Source organism: Coregonus lavaretus, assembly GCF_964263955.1.
Source record: "Coregonus lavaretus genome assembly, chromosome: 16".
Classification (NCBI taxonomy): domain Eukaryota; kingdom Metazoa; phylum Chordata; class Actinopteri; order Salmoniformes; family Salmonidae; genus Coregonus; species Coregonus lavaretus.
The window spans coordinates 34,270,408-34,288,362 of record NC_140003.1 but is presented as its reverse complement, the minus strand read 5'-3'; the positions used below and the strand labels follow the sequence as shown (position 1 = coordinate 34,288,362).

General features: G+C 45.8%; 1 protein-coding gene across 1 annotated transcript; it reads right to left on the bottom strand.

Annotated features, from left to right (window-relative positions):
• Positions 1-4,057: 4,057 nt before the first annotated feature.
• LOC311143333 (immunoglobulin superfamily member 3-like) lies at positions 4,058-14,858 on the bottom strand. Its single transcript, XM_084179174.1, has 10 exons — positions 14,590-14,858; positions 11,026-11,400; positions 10,404-10,820; positions 9,747-10,157; positions 8,484-8,873; positions 7,134-7,508; positions 6,636-7,028; positions 5,595-6,020; positions 4,622-5,050; positions 4,058-4,520 (listed from the first exon to the last, which is right to left on the bottom strand). The coding sequence occupies exons 1-10, from the start codon at positions 14,651-14,653 to the stop codon at positions 4,318-4,320; spliced, it is 3,483 nt and encodes a 1,160-aa protein (XP_084035300.1). The 5' UTR covers positions 14,654-14,858; the 3' UTR covers positions 4,058-4,317.
• Positions 14,859-17,955: the final 3,097 nt, after the last annotated feature.

Sequence of the window (17,955 nt, the reverse complement as noted above, 5' to 3'; positions counted from 1 at the left end):
ACTAGTCCCCCAGAATTATCTCATACTTTTACAGAGGGATTGATCCCCACAATGTAATCTTGATAATTCCTGACAGTCTCATACAACAGGAATGGGTTCTCCCTCCTCTATACAACCACCTGGAATTATTCATAGATGTGACTTCTGAGTAAACATTAGGTCTCACACGTATACAACCTTACATGATTATTGGTGTTATATTGGTAACATGGAGTTTATAAGGCTCCAGAACGGATAGAGTTTACAGCAAAATCTACAGTTGTTTGTGACTTTTGACTTTACTAATATTCTATTTCTCACACATGCTATTTTAATTCCTTCTGGTGTACTTTTTGTATTTGTTTAACCCGGATTATTTGTTGACTGTTCAATAATCTCTTACAGGTTCCATCCCATAGGTGTACTTTTAATAGTTCCTTCTATTTCAACACCGGGTAGTTTCTTTTGGTAATGGCCTATTACCGTGAATCATTACGGACCCACCACCAGGTTGACCAGTCCCCCAGAATTATCTCCTACTCTACGGAGGAGTCTATCCTCACAATGTAATCTTGATAATTCCTGACAGTCAACCCCACATTTCACTTAAAATGGCTACGCATTGATCAATTTGCTACTTTTCAATATTTTAGCAAGTTCTCAAATCAATTTCACCAAGTTAATGAATAAAGACTACTGACCTTATCCTTGCAGCCGAGATTCAATGTAGGTTTGGATTCCGTCACCGTCTCTGTCATTAATCAGGTGTCCTCTGGCCTGTTTTAACCCTTAATGTCAAAGGGCAGGACTTTCTATTTACGAATGTATCATTCGCCCGTCGACGGTTTTCAGAGTTACCTGGAATGACAGAAACAGGGTATTGGAGTCCGGCTCAGAAGGACCAAGCTGTTAAGTGAATTATTTATCAAACTATTTTAGTGTCTCTGTGCGTCTCCCAAAAGGTTGTAAGTCTTTTGGGATTTAAGTAACGGCCAGAGTCCCGGTCTGCATGGTCAGAGATATTTATTCATTGAGAATTCTGCCATCACAATTTCAGAGTCCATCTTTTATACTCATACGTCATACAAAAAGAAATCCCTTCCCTCTGTAGGCGGGCTGTAGTTTTCCACTCTAAAACTGCTCTACTGACCTTCAGTTCACACACACACACACATATACACACATGCATACACACATACATACACACACACACACACATATCCTACTCCCTGCTTTACTCAGTTATTGCCGTTCTCACAATATTCTGCACCATGTTTTCATAACAGTTTCTCCCCTCCCTAAATTGGGAGGCCTCTTTATCTTAGTTTCTCAGTTGTCTTTGTTGTCTGGCCTGACTCTTACTCACATTGCTAAATAGTGGCTCAATGCCATAGCCTTTACTGGTCCTACACTCACACATTATACACAGTTTCAGGGTGTAATAATTAGTCATTAATAATTAATCTATCAGGTTGGAACCAAAAATCTCAAATTTGGACAAATTTCCACCTGTCTAATGTCCATTGCTCGTGTTTCTTGGCCCAAGCAAGTCTCTTCTTCTTTATAGTGTCCTTTAGTAGTGGTTTCTTTGCAGCAATTCGACCATGAAGGCCTGATTCACACAGTCTCCTCTGAACAGTTGATGTTGAGATGTGTCTGTTACTTGAACTCTGTGAAGCATTTATTTGGGCTGCAATTTCTGAGGCTGGTAACTCTATAATGAGATCCAGTGTATACATAACCAGCCAGCCATAACCACAACTTTTGTCATGCCTCACATACATGCACAGCCCACTTCCCAATGGTGAGAGAGATGGAACATTCACTGATGAAAAGCTTGCAATAACGTATATTTGGTAATAAACTACCGTGTGCGTGTGTGAATGTTTCCGTTCTCTTCATAGTGTGACTGCTGTGACCTACATAGATGACAGTCAGACTGCAGGACCAGAGATGACTAGGCCTTTCAGAGCTCAGCAGAACTCAGCAGGAACACAGATACTTCCTCTTTACAGGGTAGAGACGTACTTACTTCATGACAAGGAGAGAGGTGTTATAACCCACCACACGAGACAGGGGGATGGAGAAAAAGTAATGAGAGACAGAAGCTGAGCGAGAGACGGAGAGCCCCACACTGACAGAGTTAGAAAACCGAGAAGGTCAATCATGTCACAATGCTTTCTTCAAACTACTGTATATTTATTACAAACCAGATAATGCACCAGCAACTTTACAAATGAAACATGTCTGAGAACAATATTCTATTAATACATCTTAGTCTTCTGGACCTAATCTGTCCAGATAAAATGTTTGTGATATCATGAAGTCTTTCTCAGAGTTCTTTCAGAAGTGCTTCAAACAAGTTAAGAAATAAAACTGATTCATTCTTGAGGCAAAATGTTGCAAATGAGTACAGAACATGGCATAATATCTTTCAACAATTCATAAATATAATATTTGTGAAAACCTCATTCATACAATCGATGATCAGACATGAATCAAGGTTTCAGCGCATCTGCTAGTCAGTGAGTCTAGAGCTTTGAGTCATCAGAGAAAACTAACGTAAAACGACATAAAAAAAAGTCTCAAAGTTAAAGCAGTGCTAATGTACACTACCGGTCAAAAGTTTTAGAACACCTACTCATTCAAGGGTTTTTCTTTATTTTTTACTATTTTCTACATTGTAGAAAAATAGTGAAGACATCAAAACTATGAAATAACACATATGGAATCATGTAGTAACCAAAAAAGTGTTAAACAAATCAAAATATATTTTATATTTGAGATTCTTCAAATAGCCACCCTTTGCCTTGATGACAGCTTTGCACACTCTTGGCATTCTCTCAACCAGCTTCACCTGGAATACTTTACCAACAGTCCTGAAGGAGTTCCCACATATGTTGAGCACTTGTTGGCTGCTTTTCCTTCACTCTTCCGTCCGACTCATCCCAAACCATCTCAATTTGGTTGAGGTCGGGGGATTGTGGAGGCCAGGTCATCTGATGCAGCACTCCATCACTCTCCTTCTTTGTAAAATAGCCCTTACACAGCCTGAAGGTGTGTGGGGTCATTGTCCTGTTGAAAAACAAATGATAGTCCCACTGAGCCCAAACCAGATGGGATGGCGTATCGCTGCAGAATGCTGTGGTAGCCATACTGGTAAATCATAGAGAGTGTCACCAACAAAGCACCCCCACACCATAACACCTCCTCCTCCATGTTTTACGGTGCAAAATACACATGTGGAGATCATCTGTTCACCCACACCGCGTCTCACAAAGACACAGCGGTTGGAACCAAAAATCTCAAATTTGGACAAATTTCCACCGGTCTAATGTCCATTACTCGTGTTTCTTGGCCCAAGCAAGTCTCTTCTTCTTATTAGTGTCCTTTAGTAGTGGTTTCTTTGCAGCAATTCGACCATGAAGGCCTGATTCACACAGTCTCCTCTGAACAGTTGATGTTGAGATGTGTCTGTTACTTGAACTCTGTGAAGCATTTATTTGGGCTGCAATTTCTGAGGCTGGTAACTCTATAATGAATTTATCCTCTGCAGCAGAGGTAACTCTGGGTCTTCCATTCCTGTGGCGGTCCTCATGAGAGCTAGTTTCATCATAGCGCTTGATGGTTTTTGCGACTGTACGTAAAGAAACTTTCAAAGTTCTTGAAATGTTCCGTATTGACTGACCTTCATGTCTTAAAGTAATGATGGACTGTCGTTTCTCTTTGCTTATTTGAGCTGTTCTTTCCATAATATGGACTTGATCTTTTACCAAATAGGGCTATCTTCTGTATACCTCCCCCCTACCTTGTCACAACACAACTGATTGGCTCAAACGCATTAAGAAGGAAAGAAATTCCACAAATTAACTTTTAAGAAGGCACACCTGTTAATTGAAATGCATTCCCCATGACTACCTCATGAAGCTGGTTGAGAGAATGCTCTCTGCAAAGCTGTCATCAAAGCAAAGGGTGGCTATTTAAAGAATCTCAAATATAAATTTGTTTAACACTTTTTTGGTTACTACATGGTTCCATGTGTGTTATTTCATAGTTTTGATGTCTTCACTATTATTCTACAATGTATTATTGTTTAAACAAGTAAAAAGCATGCTTGGAACCAAAAATCAATAACATGAACATTTTAAAAAGCGCTCATTCTGCCCTCTCCCTCTATCTCCTTTCCTGTTCTCTCACTTATCCCCCCTTCCCACTCTTATCATCCCTCTCCATCCCACATCCTTTCCTTTTCTCCCTTCATGTCTTCTCCTCACTTATGTACTCTTCCTCCTATCTACTCATCCTCTCTCTGTTTCCCTTCTCTCCTCTCCTCTGTGCTCAGTCTTCTGGGCGTGGCTTCAGTGGGTTTTCCTCCGCCCACAGAGAGTCTGCCTGTTTCTTGTTTCCCGCTAAGCTCCGCCGCATCAGCTTGATTGACAGCACCATGACGAGAATCGCCAGGATACAGACAAGAGGGAGGAAGATGCCTAGAACTGATCCAGGGGCGCATCCTAGATCAGACAGCAACTCAGACTCATCTTCTGGGGAAGGAGAGAACAGAAGAAGGTGAAATAGAACACGTTTTGATTCAGTTGTATTTGTACAGTCTGACATCATGGACTCATAAATGATGACATCATACCTATTGGTCCTCGTACAGTGAGGTTGGTTGTTCCTGATTGCTCGGTGGCACTAAATTCCCAGTTGCCGTCATGATTGAGCTTGTACTGGTCCACTTGGCACTGGTAGACTCCACTGTCACCCTGAAGAGCTCTCTGCAGACCCAGCAGAAAGGTACCATGAGTGGGTCTGGAGAATATCAGCCTCCCCTTCTGGTCCTGTAGCCCCTGGTTGTCCTGGTTCTCAGGGTACATCAGGACACCATCACGGCCCAGAATCACCAGGGGAACCCTGGGAGAGGAGGAAGAGCCACGCCTCATGTAGAACCAGGTGAGGGCGTAGAGAGAGACGGGGTCAGAAGCACCAGAGGTCAAAGTGCAAGTCAGCTCCACCCCCTCCCCTTGTCTGACCTCCATCTCCAGATCTGTCTTGTTAACACTGAGGTCACTCACTGAGAGAGAGAGAGAGAGAGAGAGAGAGAGAGAGAGAGAGAGAGAGAGAGAGAGAGAGAGAGAGAGAGAGAGAGAGAGAGAGAGAGAGAGAGAGAGAGAGAGAGAGAGAGAGAGAGAGAGAGAGAGCAACTCAAGTCAGAGAAACTGCAAATCAGCACAACAAGATACTCTATAGATGTGATATACATTGCAGATTCATGTCCTTCTGCCGATGCAGCGTTGACTTGCCTTGTTATCAGGATAACTCGGTGTTGACTAGATGGGAAAAAGCTTTTGTCAGATTTGACTTTTTGTAGCAGGTTAGGAGAACATACACAGCAGGTTAGGAGAATTAACGTAGCAGATTAGGAGAACTGGGTTAGGGTTAGGAAAAGGGTTAGGGTTAGCTAGAATGTAAAATAAAATCTAGTTTGATGTCAATTTGACAAAAGCTGTAATCCTTCTAGCCATGACCGAATAACTCACCTGTCTCTAGTAGGCGGAGTTCCATGGCTGCAGAAGAGGGCGGGAGCTTGTACCATCGACCATAATCATCATACTTACCTATTGGTTTTACAGTGAGGTCAGCTGTGCCTGATTGGTCTGAAGCGGTCTGTTCCCAGTTGCCGTCATGACTGAGCTTGTACTGGTCCACTTGGCACTGGTAGACTCCACTGTCACCCTGAAGAGCTCTCTGCAGACCCAGCAGAAAGGTACCATGAGTGGGTCTGGAGAATATCAGCCTCCCCTTCTGGTCCTGTAGCCCCTGGTTGTCCTGGTTCTCAGGGTACATCAGGACACCATCACGGCCCAGAATCACCAGGGGAACCCTGGGAGAGGAGGAAGAGCCACGCCTCATGTAGAACCAGGTGAGGGCGTAGAGAGAGGCGGGGTCAGAAGCACCAGAGGTCAAAGTGCAAGTCAGCTCCACCCCCGCCCCCTGTCTGACCTCCATCTCCAGATCTGTTTTGTTAACACTGAGGTTACTCACTGAGAGAGAGAGAGAGAGAGAGAGAGAGAGAGAGAGAGAGAGAGAGAGAGAGAGAGAGAGAGAGAGAGAGAGAGAGAGAGAGAGAGAGAGAGAGAGAGAGAGAGAGATAAGGGGGGGGCGGGGGGAGAAAGAAATGGAGGAGGAGAGAGAAAGCAGGAAGAAGGAGAGGGAGAGAGAGAAAGAAAGGGAGGAGAGGGAGAGAGAGAAAGAAAGGGAAGAGAGGGAGCGAGAGAAAGAAAGGGAGAAGGAGAGAGAAAGCAGGGAGAAGGAGAGGGAGAGAGAGAAATAAATGGAGATGGAGAGGGAGAGAGATAAAGAAAGGGAGAAGGAGAGGGAGAGAGAGAAAGAAAGGGAGAAGGAGAGGGAGAGAGAGAAAGAAAGGGAGAAGGAGAGGGAGAGAAAGAAAGAAAGGGAGAAGGAGAGGGAGAGAAAGAAAGAAAGGGAGAAGGAGAGGGAGAGAGAGAAAGAAAGGGAGAAGGAGAGAGAAAGCAGGGAAAGGGCGAGTAAACAATCATTCAGTAAAAAAGTTCTGACAAACAGCCCAATTCAGCAAACTGTACAAATCAATACAGTTCAGGTCCATATCTTAACTTGCAGTAATCTGAGTAACTCACCTGTCTCTTGTAGGCGGAGTTCCATGGCTGCAGAAGAGGGCGGGAGCTTGTACCATTGGCCGTGAGGATCCTGTAGCCACTCCTCCACCACGCAGTAGTACGTCCCATTGTCCCAGCTACGGGCCTGTCGAATGGTCAGCTCGAAGCTCCGCCCCTCACGTCTTCTCATGCTGATTCGCTGTTGTGTGTCTAATCCCACCCCTAGCGTTACCACAGCATCACGGTCTGAGCTGAGGACTGTCTTATTCCCCTCCCCGTTCTTCTGGGCCAACCAGCTGACAGCGAAGCGGGATGAGTTAGAGGTTGCTTTGGCAACGGAGCATTCCATCTGTATGTCTGTGTTGACACTCTGATCCAGACGGGAGGAGCTAGAGGACAAGGTGAGTACACTCTCTGGAAGAGGGAGAGAGAGAAAGACAGAGAAATAAAGAAAATGTGATGGAGGCTGAGACCCAAACTCTAACCCCAGGTTGACCTGTAGCCTTTGACCTGACCTACCTGGAGTCTGGACCAGCACACCCAGCGGGTTGGAGTTCTGCAGCTTCCTGTGTCTCCCTTGCAGAAACGCTGAGATCCCACACTGGTAGCGCCCCGCCTCCCTGTGGCTCGCTTTGATGATACGGAGGTAGTAACGAACATCCCTATTCCCGGTGGTCGCCCTCAACTGGTAGTTACTCTGGTCGCCACGCCACGTGATGTCACCAGTGTACGACAGGGTCAGGATGTTGTCCGGGGCAGACGGCCCCTCACGCTGCAGACTCCACGTTACAGTAACCGGGAGGGAGGGCCCTCGAACCCGACACACCAGCTCCACCTCACCCCCCTCTGTCACCTGGACACCACGACTACTCAGGTCCACCTTCAGCAGAGACTCTGCAAGCCAAGGACAATGATGAGATATCACTGATGACAACTATCAGGCCTCTTAGGGCCAAACTCTACCAATGACTGTGAGGATAAGGAGAACATGGTCATCTGCAAAAATATTTTATCTATCTATCTGACGTGAGAGATCAGTGGTCAAGCATTAAGTTATTGATCTCTACATAGATAATGTGGGAGCTGAAAGCCTACCTCATGCTACTTGCTCAGTTGATATTTACCAAAACTGTCTCCAATTTTCTGTTATGTTTGTCCTCCAGGGTGACTTCCACTTCGAATCTCTCCCTCTCCCTTTCCCATAGCCACATGAAGTAGTTTGTGGGTGGGGGTGCTGCAATATTTAGTTTTGCCCTCACTACAGACGGTTATATCGGTCCACTAATACAGGATTCGTAAAGGCCCAGTGCACTACTTTTTTATTATGATTTTTCAGGGGGTGCTGCAGCACCCTCACGTCCCATCGCTCTCTCTCTCTCTCTCATTTTTTTTACCCCCCTTTTTTTCCCTCAATTTGGTGATATCCAATTGGTAGTTACAGTCTTGTCCCATCGCTGCAACTCCCATACGGACTCGAGAGAGGCGAAGGTCGAGAGCGATGCGTCCTCTGAAACACGACCCTGCCAAGCCGCACTGCTTCTTGACACACTGCTCGCTTAACCCGGAAGCCAGCCGCACAAATGTGTTGGCGGAAACACTGTACAACTGGCGACTGAAGTCATCGTGCATGCACCCGGCCCGCCACAAGGACTCGCTAGAGCACGATGAGACAAGGACATCCCGACCGGCCAAACCCTCCCCTAACCCGGACGACGCTGGGCCAATTGTGCGCCGCCTCATGGGTCTCCCGGTCGTGGCCGGCTGCAACACAACCTGGGATCGAACCCGGGTTTGTAGTGATGCCTTTAGCACTGCGATGCAGTACCTTAGACCGCTGCACCACTCGGGAGGCCCAAGAAATGCTCTTACCCACGGGATGGACCTCTACGCTGCAGTTCTGTGTTTGGCTGTGGGTTTTCTTGGCGTTGCCATTGGCTTCCGTGGTCCACTCAGAGACGGTGCACTGATAGGCTCCTGCATCAGAGGGCGTGACCTCACCCAGCTCCAGGGTGAATGTGTCTGCTGTGGGACGGAGTGTACGAAGATTCCGCTTCCCAAACTCTGGCCCCGGTTCTAGCACACCCACCCGGCTCAGGCTGATAACATCACTGAAGGGGCCGGTTGCCATTGAGGCTGATCTGTGTTGCCAGGTGATGGAGAGCTGACCGTTGACTCTGCTCACTCTACAGGTGAGTTGTAGCGTGTCCCCTTCGTCAACACTCACCTGTTGGCTCCCCATGGCAACAGCCAAATCACTTTCTGAGAACAGACAAAAAGAAGGTGCTGAGTGTGTGATGAGTGTTTGTATTGTACATATGTAATAACTGTGTTCAGAGCAAGGTCAATGCACAAACTGAACTTATTGAGGATCTGTTGTTGCTTGATGTAGCAGCCATATGGAAAGCTGATGAAATACCTACAGTATTGTTCTGACTCTGACTCAGTGCTTGATGACTCATCTTGATGACCCAGCTGCTCTTTCTTCATCTGACTATGTTTTCTCTCATAGTCCAGGAGTCTGGTCTTCGCGGTGGTGGCACGGGTCTACTAATTTCTCCTAAGCTGAGATTTTCTATTTTCTCCCTCTCTCACCTGTCCATCTCCTCATTTGAATTCCATGCTGTCACTGTCACTTGTCCACTCAAGTTTAACATTATTGTCAGCTATCGCCCACCAGGTGCCCTTGGAGAGTTCCTCAATGAGCTTGACACCTTGATAAGCTCATTTCCTGATGATGACTCAGCGCTCTTTGTACTTGAACTCACAAGGCAGGCAATAAATAATTATAAAAATAATAATATGCCATTTAGCAAACGCTTTTATCCAAAGTGACTTACAGTCATGTGTGCATACATTTTTACGTATGGGTGGTCCCGTGGATCGAACCCACTACCCTGGCGTTACAAGCGCCATGCTCTACCAATTGAGCTACAGAGGACCACAAGCTTGACCTCATCTTTCCTAGAGGGTTTTACTAATTTTACTGCAACCCCCTCCAGGTCTCTGATCACAGAGCATCTGCTAAATGACTCAAATGTAAATGTAAAAATGTAGCTCTGACTTGGATTGGCTTCTTACTTGCTTACACACCTGTAGCTTTGCATCTGATTTGCTCGGTGTCAGATCACTCACCTGTAGCTGTGATGGTGATAGTCTCGGTGGTGGACTCCTGGCTGGATCCCTGTGTGAAGACCCCATTCCCATCCCTCTCCTGTGGCCAGGCCCTGCAGTGGTACGCTCCCTGGTCCTGGGTTCTGACAGGCCGCAGGGTGAGCAGGTGTGTCTTCTCCCCCGTCCGCACAGCTCTCAGCTCACCCCCTCTCTCTCGCCCACTGTACTCCGGCCCCACAGACAGGACCCCCGTGGGCCCAATCTGGGCCAGCTCCTGGTTGTCCTTGACCCAGGCCACTGAGAAGAACCGACCCACCGGGCCCTTTGCGTCCACAATGCACTGCAAGGATAGCTCCTCCCCCTCCTGGAGCTGTGTTTTGTGCACAGTCATACTCACCACCATAGAACCAGAGCCCTGGTCTGGAGCCACCACTGAGAGAGAGACAGGAAATCACTCACAATTATCTCTTAGACAGACGGGAAACTCATCACTCATAATCAACTAATCTCAGCATTTACTTATAGGAAGTAAGACAAAAGAGTGAATGGGCATAAGTCCTCTTAAGCCATAAATCCTCTTAACCAAGAACAAACACCCAAGTCATTGATGGATGTGTAAACACAATCTGGGCTAAGGCTAAGGATGGGAAGCAAAAAAAACACTGAGGTGTTTCTCACCTATGGCTTTGACCTCCAATGTGGTTGCCTGTGCGTCTTTTTGGGCGATTGGGTACCAGCTCCGGTCTGGGTCTTGGATCCACTCCTGGGCCTGGCAGTAGATCCTCCCCGCATCGGACAGCTCAATCCTGGCCATCTTCAGCCTGTAGGTGGCCTCCTCCAGCTTGTCCAGAACAATGAGCCCTGCCTGGTACCGACCCTCAAACCCCTGACCCGGACTCACCGTCAAATCACGGTCCAGAGAGATGATGGGGCGGGGCGAGGCCTCCCCGTCTCCATGGTGATACCAGGTGATGGACAGGTGGGTGTGCTGGAAGGTGTTGCTGGAGGCGAGACATTGCAGGGTTAGGTCGTCACCCTCTGATAGGCTAAAGGAGACGGGGCCAGTGGAGGAGGTGGTAAGGGTGTCCTTGATCACTATGGAAACAGGATTTGAGGGACGGACATCAACACTACAGTATGGTTCTGGTTGACTGATACAGTATATCTGGTAGACAAATCACTATGTAATAAGTCCAGAGTTAGTTCAAATAATGGCTTGTTAATGATAAAGATACAGCAGCCACAGAAGGCATCGTCATTTAGGCAAAATTAAATGAATAAGTAAGAAAAAAAACATTACCCTTCAATGTGATCTTTGCATTGTACGTCCCGTCATATATGGCTTCTGAGTTTGGGGTGTAGCACTCGTACTCGCCCTCGTCCCCCTCCTCCAGACTCTTCACGTGGAAGAGGACCGAGGTCACTGAAAGGCGCTCCAGAGAGATGCCACTTTCCCTGACGCGGGTACCGTACACCGCCATGGCATAACTTTTGTCATCTGTGCTGATGATCCGGATCTCAAGGGTGGGTTTGTTTGGCTTGTAGATGGAGAATCTGAAGTCCTGATGGGCCAACGGGTTAGAGAAGCCACTCACGTTGCAGGATATGGAGATAGGGTAGCCAATCACACGATACAGAGGGCCAGACTGCACCTCTACAAGCACCCTGGCCCCGCCTAGATGGAGAACATAAGTAAATACAGGAAGATTATATTCTCAGACAAACTTAAAGACAAGTACAGTGAGGGAAAAAAGTATTTGATCCCCTGCTGATTTTGTACGTTTGCCCACTGACAAAGAAATGATCAGTCTATAATTAAGGGTAGGTTTATTTGAACAGTGAGAGACACAATAACAACAAACAAATCCAGAAAAACGCATGTCAAAAATGTTATAAATTGATTTGCATTTTAATGAGGGAAATAAGTATTTGACCCCCTCTCAATCAGAAAGATTTCTGGCTCCCAGGTGTCTTTTATACAGGTAACGAGCTGAGATTAGGAGCACACTCTTAAAGGGAGTGCTCCTAATCTCAGTTTGTTACCTGTATAAAAGACACCTGTCCACAGAAGCAATCAATCAATCAGATTCCTAACTGTCCACCATGGCCAAGACCAAAGAGATCTCCAAGGATGTCAGGGACAAGATTGTAGACCTACACAAGGCTGGAATGGGCTACAAGACTATCGCCAAGCAGCTTGGTGAGAAGGTGACAACAGTTGGTGCGATTATTCGCAAATGGAAGAAACACAAAATAACTGTCAATCTCCCTCGGCCTGGGGCTCCATGCAAGATCTCACCTCGTGGAGTTGCAATGATCATGAGGACGTTGAGGAATCAGCCCAGAACTACAGGGGAGGATCTTGTCAAAGATCACCAAGAAAACTATTGGTAACACACTACGTCGTGAAGGACTGAAATCCTGCAGTGCCCGCAAGGTCCCCCTGCTCAAGAAAGCACAAATACAGGCCCGTCTGAAGTTTGCCAATGAACATCTGAATGATTCGGAGGAGAACTGGGTGAAAGTGTTGTGGTCAGATGAGACCAAAACCAGCTCTTTGGCATCAACTCAACTCGTCGTGTTTGGAGGAGGAGGAATGCTGCCTATGACCCCAAGAACACCATCCCCACCGTCAAACATGGAGGTGGAAACATTATTTTTTGTGGGTGTTTTTTTGCTATGGGGACAGGACAACTTCACCGCATCAAAGGGACGATGGACGGGGCCATGTACAGTCAAATCTTGGGTGAGAACCTCCTTCCCTCAGCCAGGGCATTGAAAATGGGTTGTGGATGGGTATTCCAGCATGACAATGACCCAAAACACACGGCCAAGGCAACAAAGGAGTGGCTCAAGAAGAAGCACATTAAGGTCCTGGAGTGGCCTAGCCAGTCTCCAGACCTTAATCCCATAGAAAATCTGTGGAGGGAGCTGAAGGTTCGAGTTGCCAAACGTCAGCCTCGAAACCTTAATCACCAACGAACTATCATGGTCCAAACACACCAAGACAGTCGTGAAGAGGGCACGACAAAGCCTATTCCCCCTCAGGAGACTGAAAAGATTTGGCATGGGTCCTCAGATCCTCAAAAAATTCTACAGCTGCACCATCGAGAACATCCTGACTGGTTGCATCACCGCCTGGTATGGCAACTGCTTGGCCTCCGACCGCAAGGCACTACAGAGGGTAGTGCGTACGGCCCAGTACATCACTGGGGCCAAGCTTCCTGCCATCCAGGACCTCTATACCAGGCGGTGTCAGAGGAAGGCCCTCAAAATTGTCAAAGACTCCAGCCACCCTAGTCATAGACTGTTCTCTCTGCTACCACACGGCAAGCGGTACCGGAGTGCCAAGTCTAGGTCCAAAAGACTTCTCAACAGCTTCTACCCCCAAGCCATAAGACTCCTGAACAGCTAATCATGGCTACCCGGACTATTTGCACTGCCCCCCCACCCCATCCTTTTTACGCTGCTGCTACTCTGTTAATTATTTATGCATAGTCACTTTAACTCTACCCACATGTACATATTACCTCAACTAGCCGGTGCCCCCGCACATTGACTCTGCAACGGTACCCCCCTGTATATATAGGCTCCCTATTTTATTTTACTTCTGCTCTTTTTTTTCTCAACACTTTTTTTGTTGTTGTTTTATTTTTACTTTTTTTGTTAAAAATAAATGCACTGTTGGTTAAGGGCTGTAAGTAAGCATTTCACTGTGATGTCTGCACCTGTTGTATTCGGCGCATGTGACCAATAAAATTTGATTTTATTTTATTTTATTTTATTTGACTTGGAGAAGATCTGCAAAGAGGAGTGGGACAAAATCCCTCCTGAGATGTGTGCAAACCTGGTGGCCAACTACAATAAATGTCTGACCTCTGTGATTGCCAACAAGGGTTTTGCCACCAAGTACTAAGTCATGTTTTGCAGAGGGGTCAAATACTTATTTCCCTCATTAAAATGCAAATCAATTTATAACATTTTTGACATGCGTTTTTCTGGATTTTTTTGTTGTTATTCTGTCTCACACTGTTCAAATAAACCTACCATTAAAATTATAGATTGCTCATGTCTTTGTCAGTGGGCAAACGTACAAAATCAGCAGGGGATCAAATACTTTTTTCCCCTCACTGTATATCTAGCTTCAAATATGACTTCTCTTTTTTAGAATGATTGCAGTCTGCACTCTCCGCCTCTCATCAAAAAACTATGAATACTGCATTCATATCGCAACTGTTATGTCACAATTGTAATGGTTTGAGAACAGACACAGCTCCATCTCTTAGACTAAAACCTGCTGTGGGGGAGGTTTGATTGTGCTTCTAATCAAAATATGTAACTGGGCCTGGCTCCTGCTGTTATATTGCAATCTGGCAGAAATAATTTTCCAGCGTCAGGGTTTGTGTTAGTTTAATTGTTTTCATAGCGCCTGTTTGATCAAATTAAAAACATTATGTGACTCATTCCAAGTAGACATTGTCTGTTTCGCCAACGATATTTCATTCCAATTCACCAATAGCCCAACTACGTAGAGAGGAGCTTTTATAAACACTGATATAGAACTGTGGCCATTTCAACAGTCCACCCGTCATCTGACGAAATGACACTAAAATGCAACTCAATACTTTGTACTTTGCTGATAATTAACAGGTCAAAGAGAACCAAGAATCTGCACAACCTTTTGTTCCTTTATGCAGATAATTTTTTCACCCAGCAAATTAATACAGGAAACTGTATCAAATTTTACATATAACATTAGAATGTTCTTAAATGTGTGTGGTATTCTTCTTCATTTTGCCAACCAACAGGTACCCCCATGGGTAGGACTGGAGGTGTGTGTGTGGTGACCTGAAGATGCTCTTACCCCATTGGATGAGTCCACTCAGGAGGAACAGGATATTGGACATGTATGGCTGGAGACACCCCATCCTGCCCCTAACTGACCAACACGCTAAGCCAAACTGCACACCAAACACACAGCTGTATCAACTACACACCAGTTTCAGTTATCTGCTCTCAGACACCTCCGGCTTACACAGTCTGTCTGTCAGTCTGTCTATGGTAATATTTGGGGTGTTATGATATTTCCTTTAATTCTTCCTGCAGACAGACTGAGAGGAAGCGAGAGCTGTGGTTTCCTGTCGACTGAAACAAACCCAACACAGTGTGTCTGTGTGTGTGTGTGCGTGTGTGTGTTTGCATATGTGCGCGTTTGTGTGTATGTGTACAAGTTGTGCGTGTATGTGTGCCTTCTGATTCTCATCACGAAGTCTCCGAATAATTTGACATTACAGAGAAGTACAGTGGGGAAAAAAAGTATTTAGTCAGCCACCAATTGTGCAAGTTCTCCCACTTAAAAAGATGAGAGAGGCCTGTAATTTTCATCATAGGTACACGTCAACTATGACAGACAAAATGAGAGAAAGAAAATCACATTGTAGGATTTTTTATGAATTTATTTGCAAATTATGGTGGAAAATAAGTATTTGGTCAATAACAAAAGTTTCTCAATACTTTGTTATATACCCTTTGTTGGCAATGACACAGGTCAAACGTTTTCTGTAAGTCTTCACAAGGTTTTCACACACTGTTGCTGGTATTTTGGCCCATTCCTCCATGCAGATCTCCTCTAGAGCAGTGATGTTTTGGGGCTGTCGCTGGGCAACACAGACTTTCAACTCCCTCCAAAGATTTTCTATGGGGTTGAGATCTGGAGACTGGCTAGGCCACTCCAGGACCTTGAAATGCTTCTTACGAAGCCACTCCTTCGTTGCCCGGGCGGTGTGTTTGGGATCATTGTCATGCTGAAAGACCCAGCCACGTTTCATCTTCAATGCCCTTGCTGATGGAAGGAGGTTTTCACTCAAAATCTCACGATACATGGCCCCATTCATTCTTTCCTTTACACGGATCAGTCGTCCTGGTCCCTTTGCAGAAAAACAGCCCCAAAGCATGATGTTTCCACCCCCATGCTTCACAGTAGGCATGGTGTTCTTTGAATGCAACTCAGCATTCTTTGTCCTCCAAACACGACGAGTTGAGTTTTTACCAAAAAGTTCTATTTTGGTTTCATCTGACCATATGACATTCTCCCAATCCTCTTCTGGATCATCCAAATGCACTCTAGCAAACTTCAGACGGGCCTGGACATGTACTGGCTTAAGCAGGGGGACACGTCTGGCACTGCAGGATTTGAGTCCCTGGCGGCGTAGTGTGTTACTGATTGTAGGCTTTGTTACTTTGGTCCCAGCTCTCTGCAGGTCATTCACTAGGTCCCCCCGTGTGGTTCTGGGATTTTTGCTCACCGTTCTTGTGATCATTTTGACCCCACGGGGTGAGATCTTGCGTGGAGCCCCAGATCGAGGGAGATTATCAGTGGTCTTGTATGTCTTCCATTTCCTAATAATTGCTCCCACAGTTGATTTCTTCAAACCAAGCTGCTTACCTATTGCAGATTCAGTCTTCCCAGCCTGGTGCAGGTCTACAATTTTGTTTCTGGTGTCCTTTGACAGCTCTTTGGTCTTGGCCATAGTGGAGTTTGGAGTGTGACTGTTTGAGGTTGTGGACAGGTGTCTTTTATACTGATAACAAGTTCAAACAGGTGCCATTAATACATGTAACGAGTGGAGGACAGAGGAGCCTCTTAAAGAAGAAGTTACAGGTCTGTGAGAGCCAGAAATCTTGCTTGTTTGTAGGTGACCAAATACTTATTTTCCACCATAATTTGCAAATAAATTCATTAAAAATCCTACAATGTGATTTACTGGATTTTATTTTCTCTATTTGTCTGTCATAGTTGACGTGTACCTATGATGAAAATTACAGGCCTCTCTCATCTTTTTAAGTGGGAGAACTTGCACAATTGGTGGCTGACTAAATACTTGTTTCCCCCACTGTATCTACTCTCACTACACCAGCCTGAGTGATTGTCTTGTGTGTTTGTGTGTTTGTGTGTTTGTGTGTGTGCACGCGTGCCTGCTTGCGTGCACATGTGTGTGTACAGTAACAGTCCTTCTGTGTTTCCCCTCTTCCCAGGCGGTGCCATGGATGCCCTGTACTGCTACTCTCCCCAGTCAGACAGCTGGTCTATGGTGACCCAGCTGGGCGAAAGGGCGAGCTGCGCCATTGCCGCCTGCAACAACAAACTCTTTATCACCGGTGGCCGTGATGACAAGAACCAGGTAATCTCCACAGTGATGTGCTGGGACCCCGCCACAATCATGATGACTGAGGAGTGTGTGTTACCACTCGGAGTGTCTCACCACGGCAGCGCCACACTCCACAAGTCCAACACACACATACACAGGATAGCACCTGTAGCCGAGCTGGGACTGTGTGTTTGAGAATGAATGTGTGGAGAAAGAGATTGGGGGGTGGGGAGCTGGGACTGTGTGTGGGTGTCAGCTTTTTTACTTGAATGCACTTGTTGTCGCCCTGGAGGTCTCACACCCTACCCACAGGTCACATATCCTACCCACAGGTCACACCCCCTACCCACAGGTCTCACACCCTACCTACAGGTCTCACCTCCTACCCACACCCTACCTACAGGTCTCACCTCCTACTCACCTCGTACCCACAGGTGAGACTTCATTTTATCATAGCAGGCAGTTTTATTACTCATCACTACACTCTTTTCCAAAAGGTTGGCTGGACCTCTTTAAAGTCACGTAGATCACATCACTACACTCTTTTTGTTTACAAAGCCCTGCTCCATAAGCTTCCGACTTACCTAACATCACTGTTAAGATTTAAAATGGCAAGTTATCAAACTCGTTCACAGGGTTGGTTAACTTTGGAGACTCCTTTGGTGTCTACAGATTTAGGTAAATCGGCCTTTAATTTCCTTGCACCCTATGTTTGGAAAAATCTCCAAAAGACGTTTCAATTGGATGGTTTGAAGTCCCTACGCGCTTAGAAAAAAGGGTTCCAAAAGGGTTCTTTGGCTGTCCCCATAAGAGAACCCTATATGGTTCCAGGTAGAACCCTCTGTGGAAAGGGTTCTATATGGAACACAAATGGGATCTTCAAAGGGTTCTCCTATGGGGACAGCCGAATAACCCTTTTAGGTTCTAGATAGCACCTTTTTTTCTAAGAGTGTAGGGCAATTCAAACAGCTGACATAGGATTTTTATAATAAAGAATGTGTTTGTTTTAATTGACTGTGTTTTGCATCTTAATGTGTATTTAATGTGTATATATTTATGTTTATCTATACTTGCCTGTTGTA

Coding starts and splice junctions, on each gene's coding strand:
- LOC311143333 (XM_084179174.1), bottom strand. CDS start 14,653: ATGGGGTGTCTCCAGCCATACATGTCCAATATCCTGTTCCTCCTGAGT. Junction 11,401..14,589: donor GAGTGGACTCATCCAATGGG/GTAAGAGCATCT, acceptor TTCTCCATCTAG/GCGGGGCCAGGGTGCTTGTA. Junction 5,051..5,594: donor CCTCACTGTAAAACCAATAG/GTAAGTATGATG, acceptor TCTCTCTCTCAG/TGAGTGACCTCAGTGTTAAC.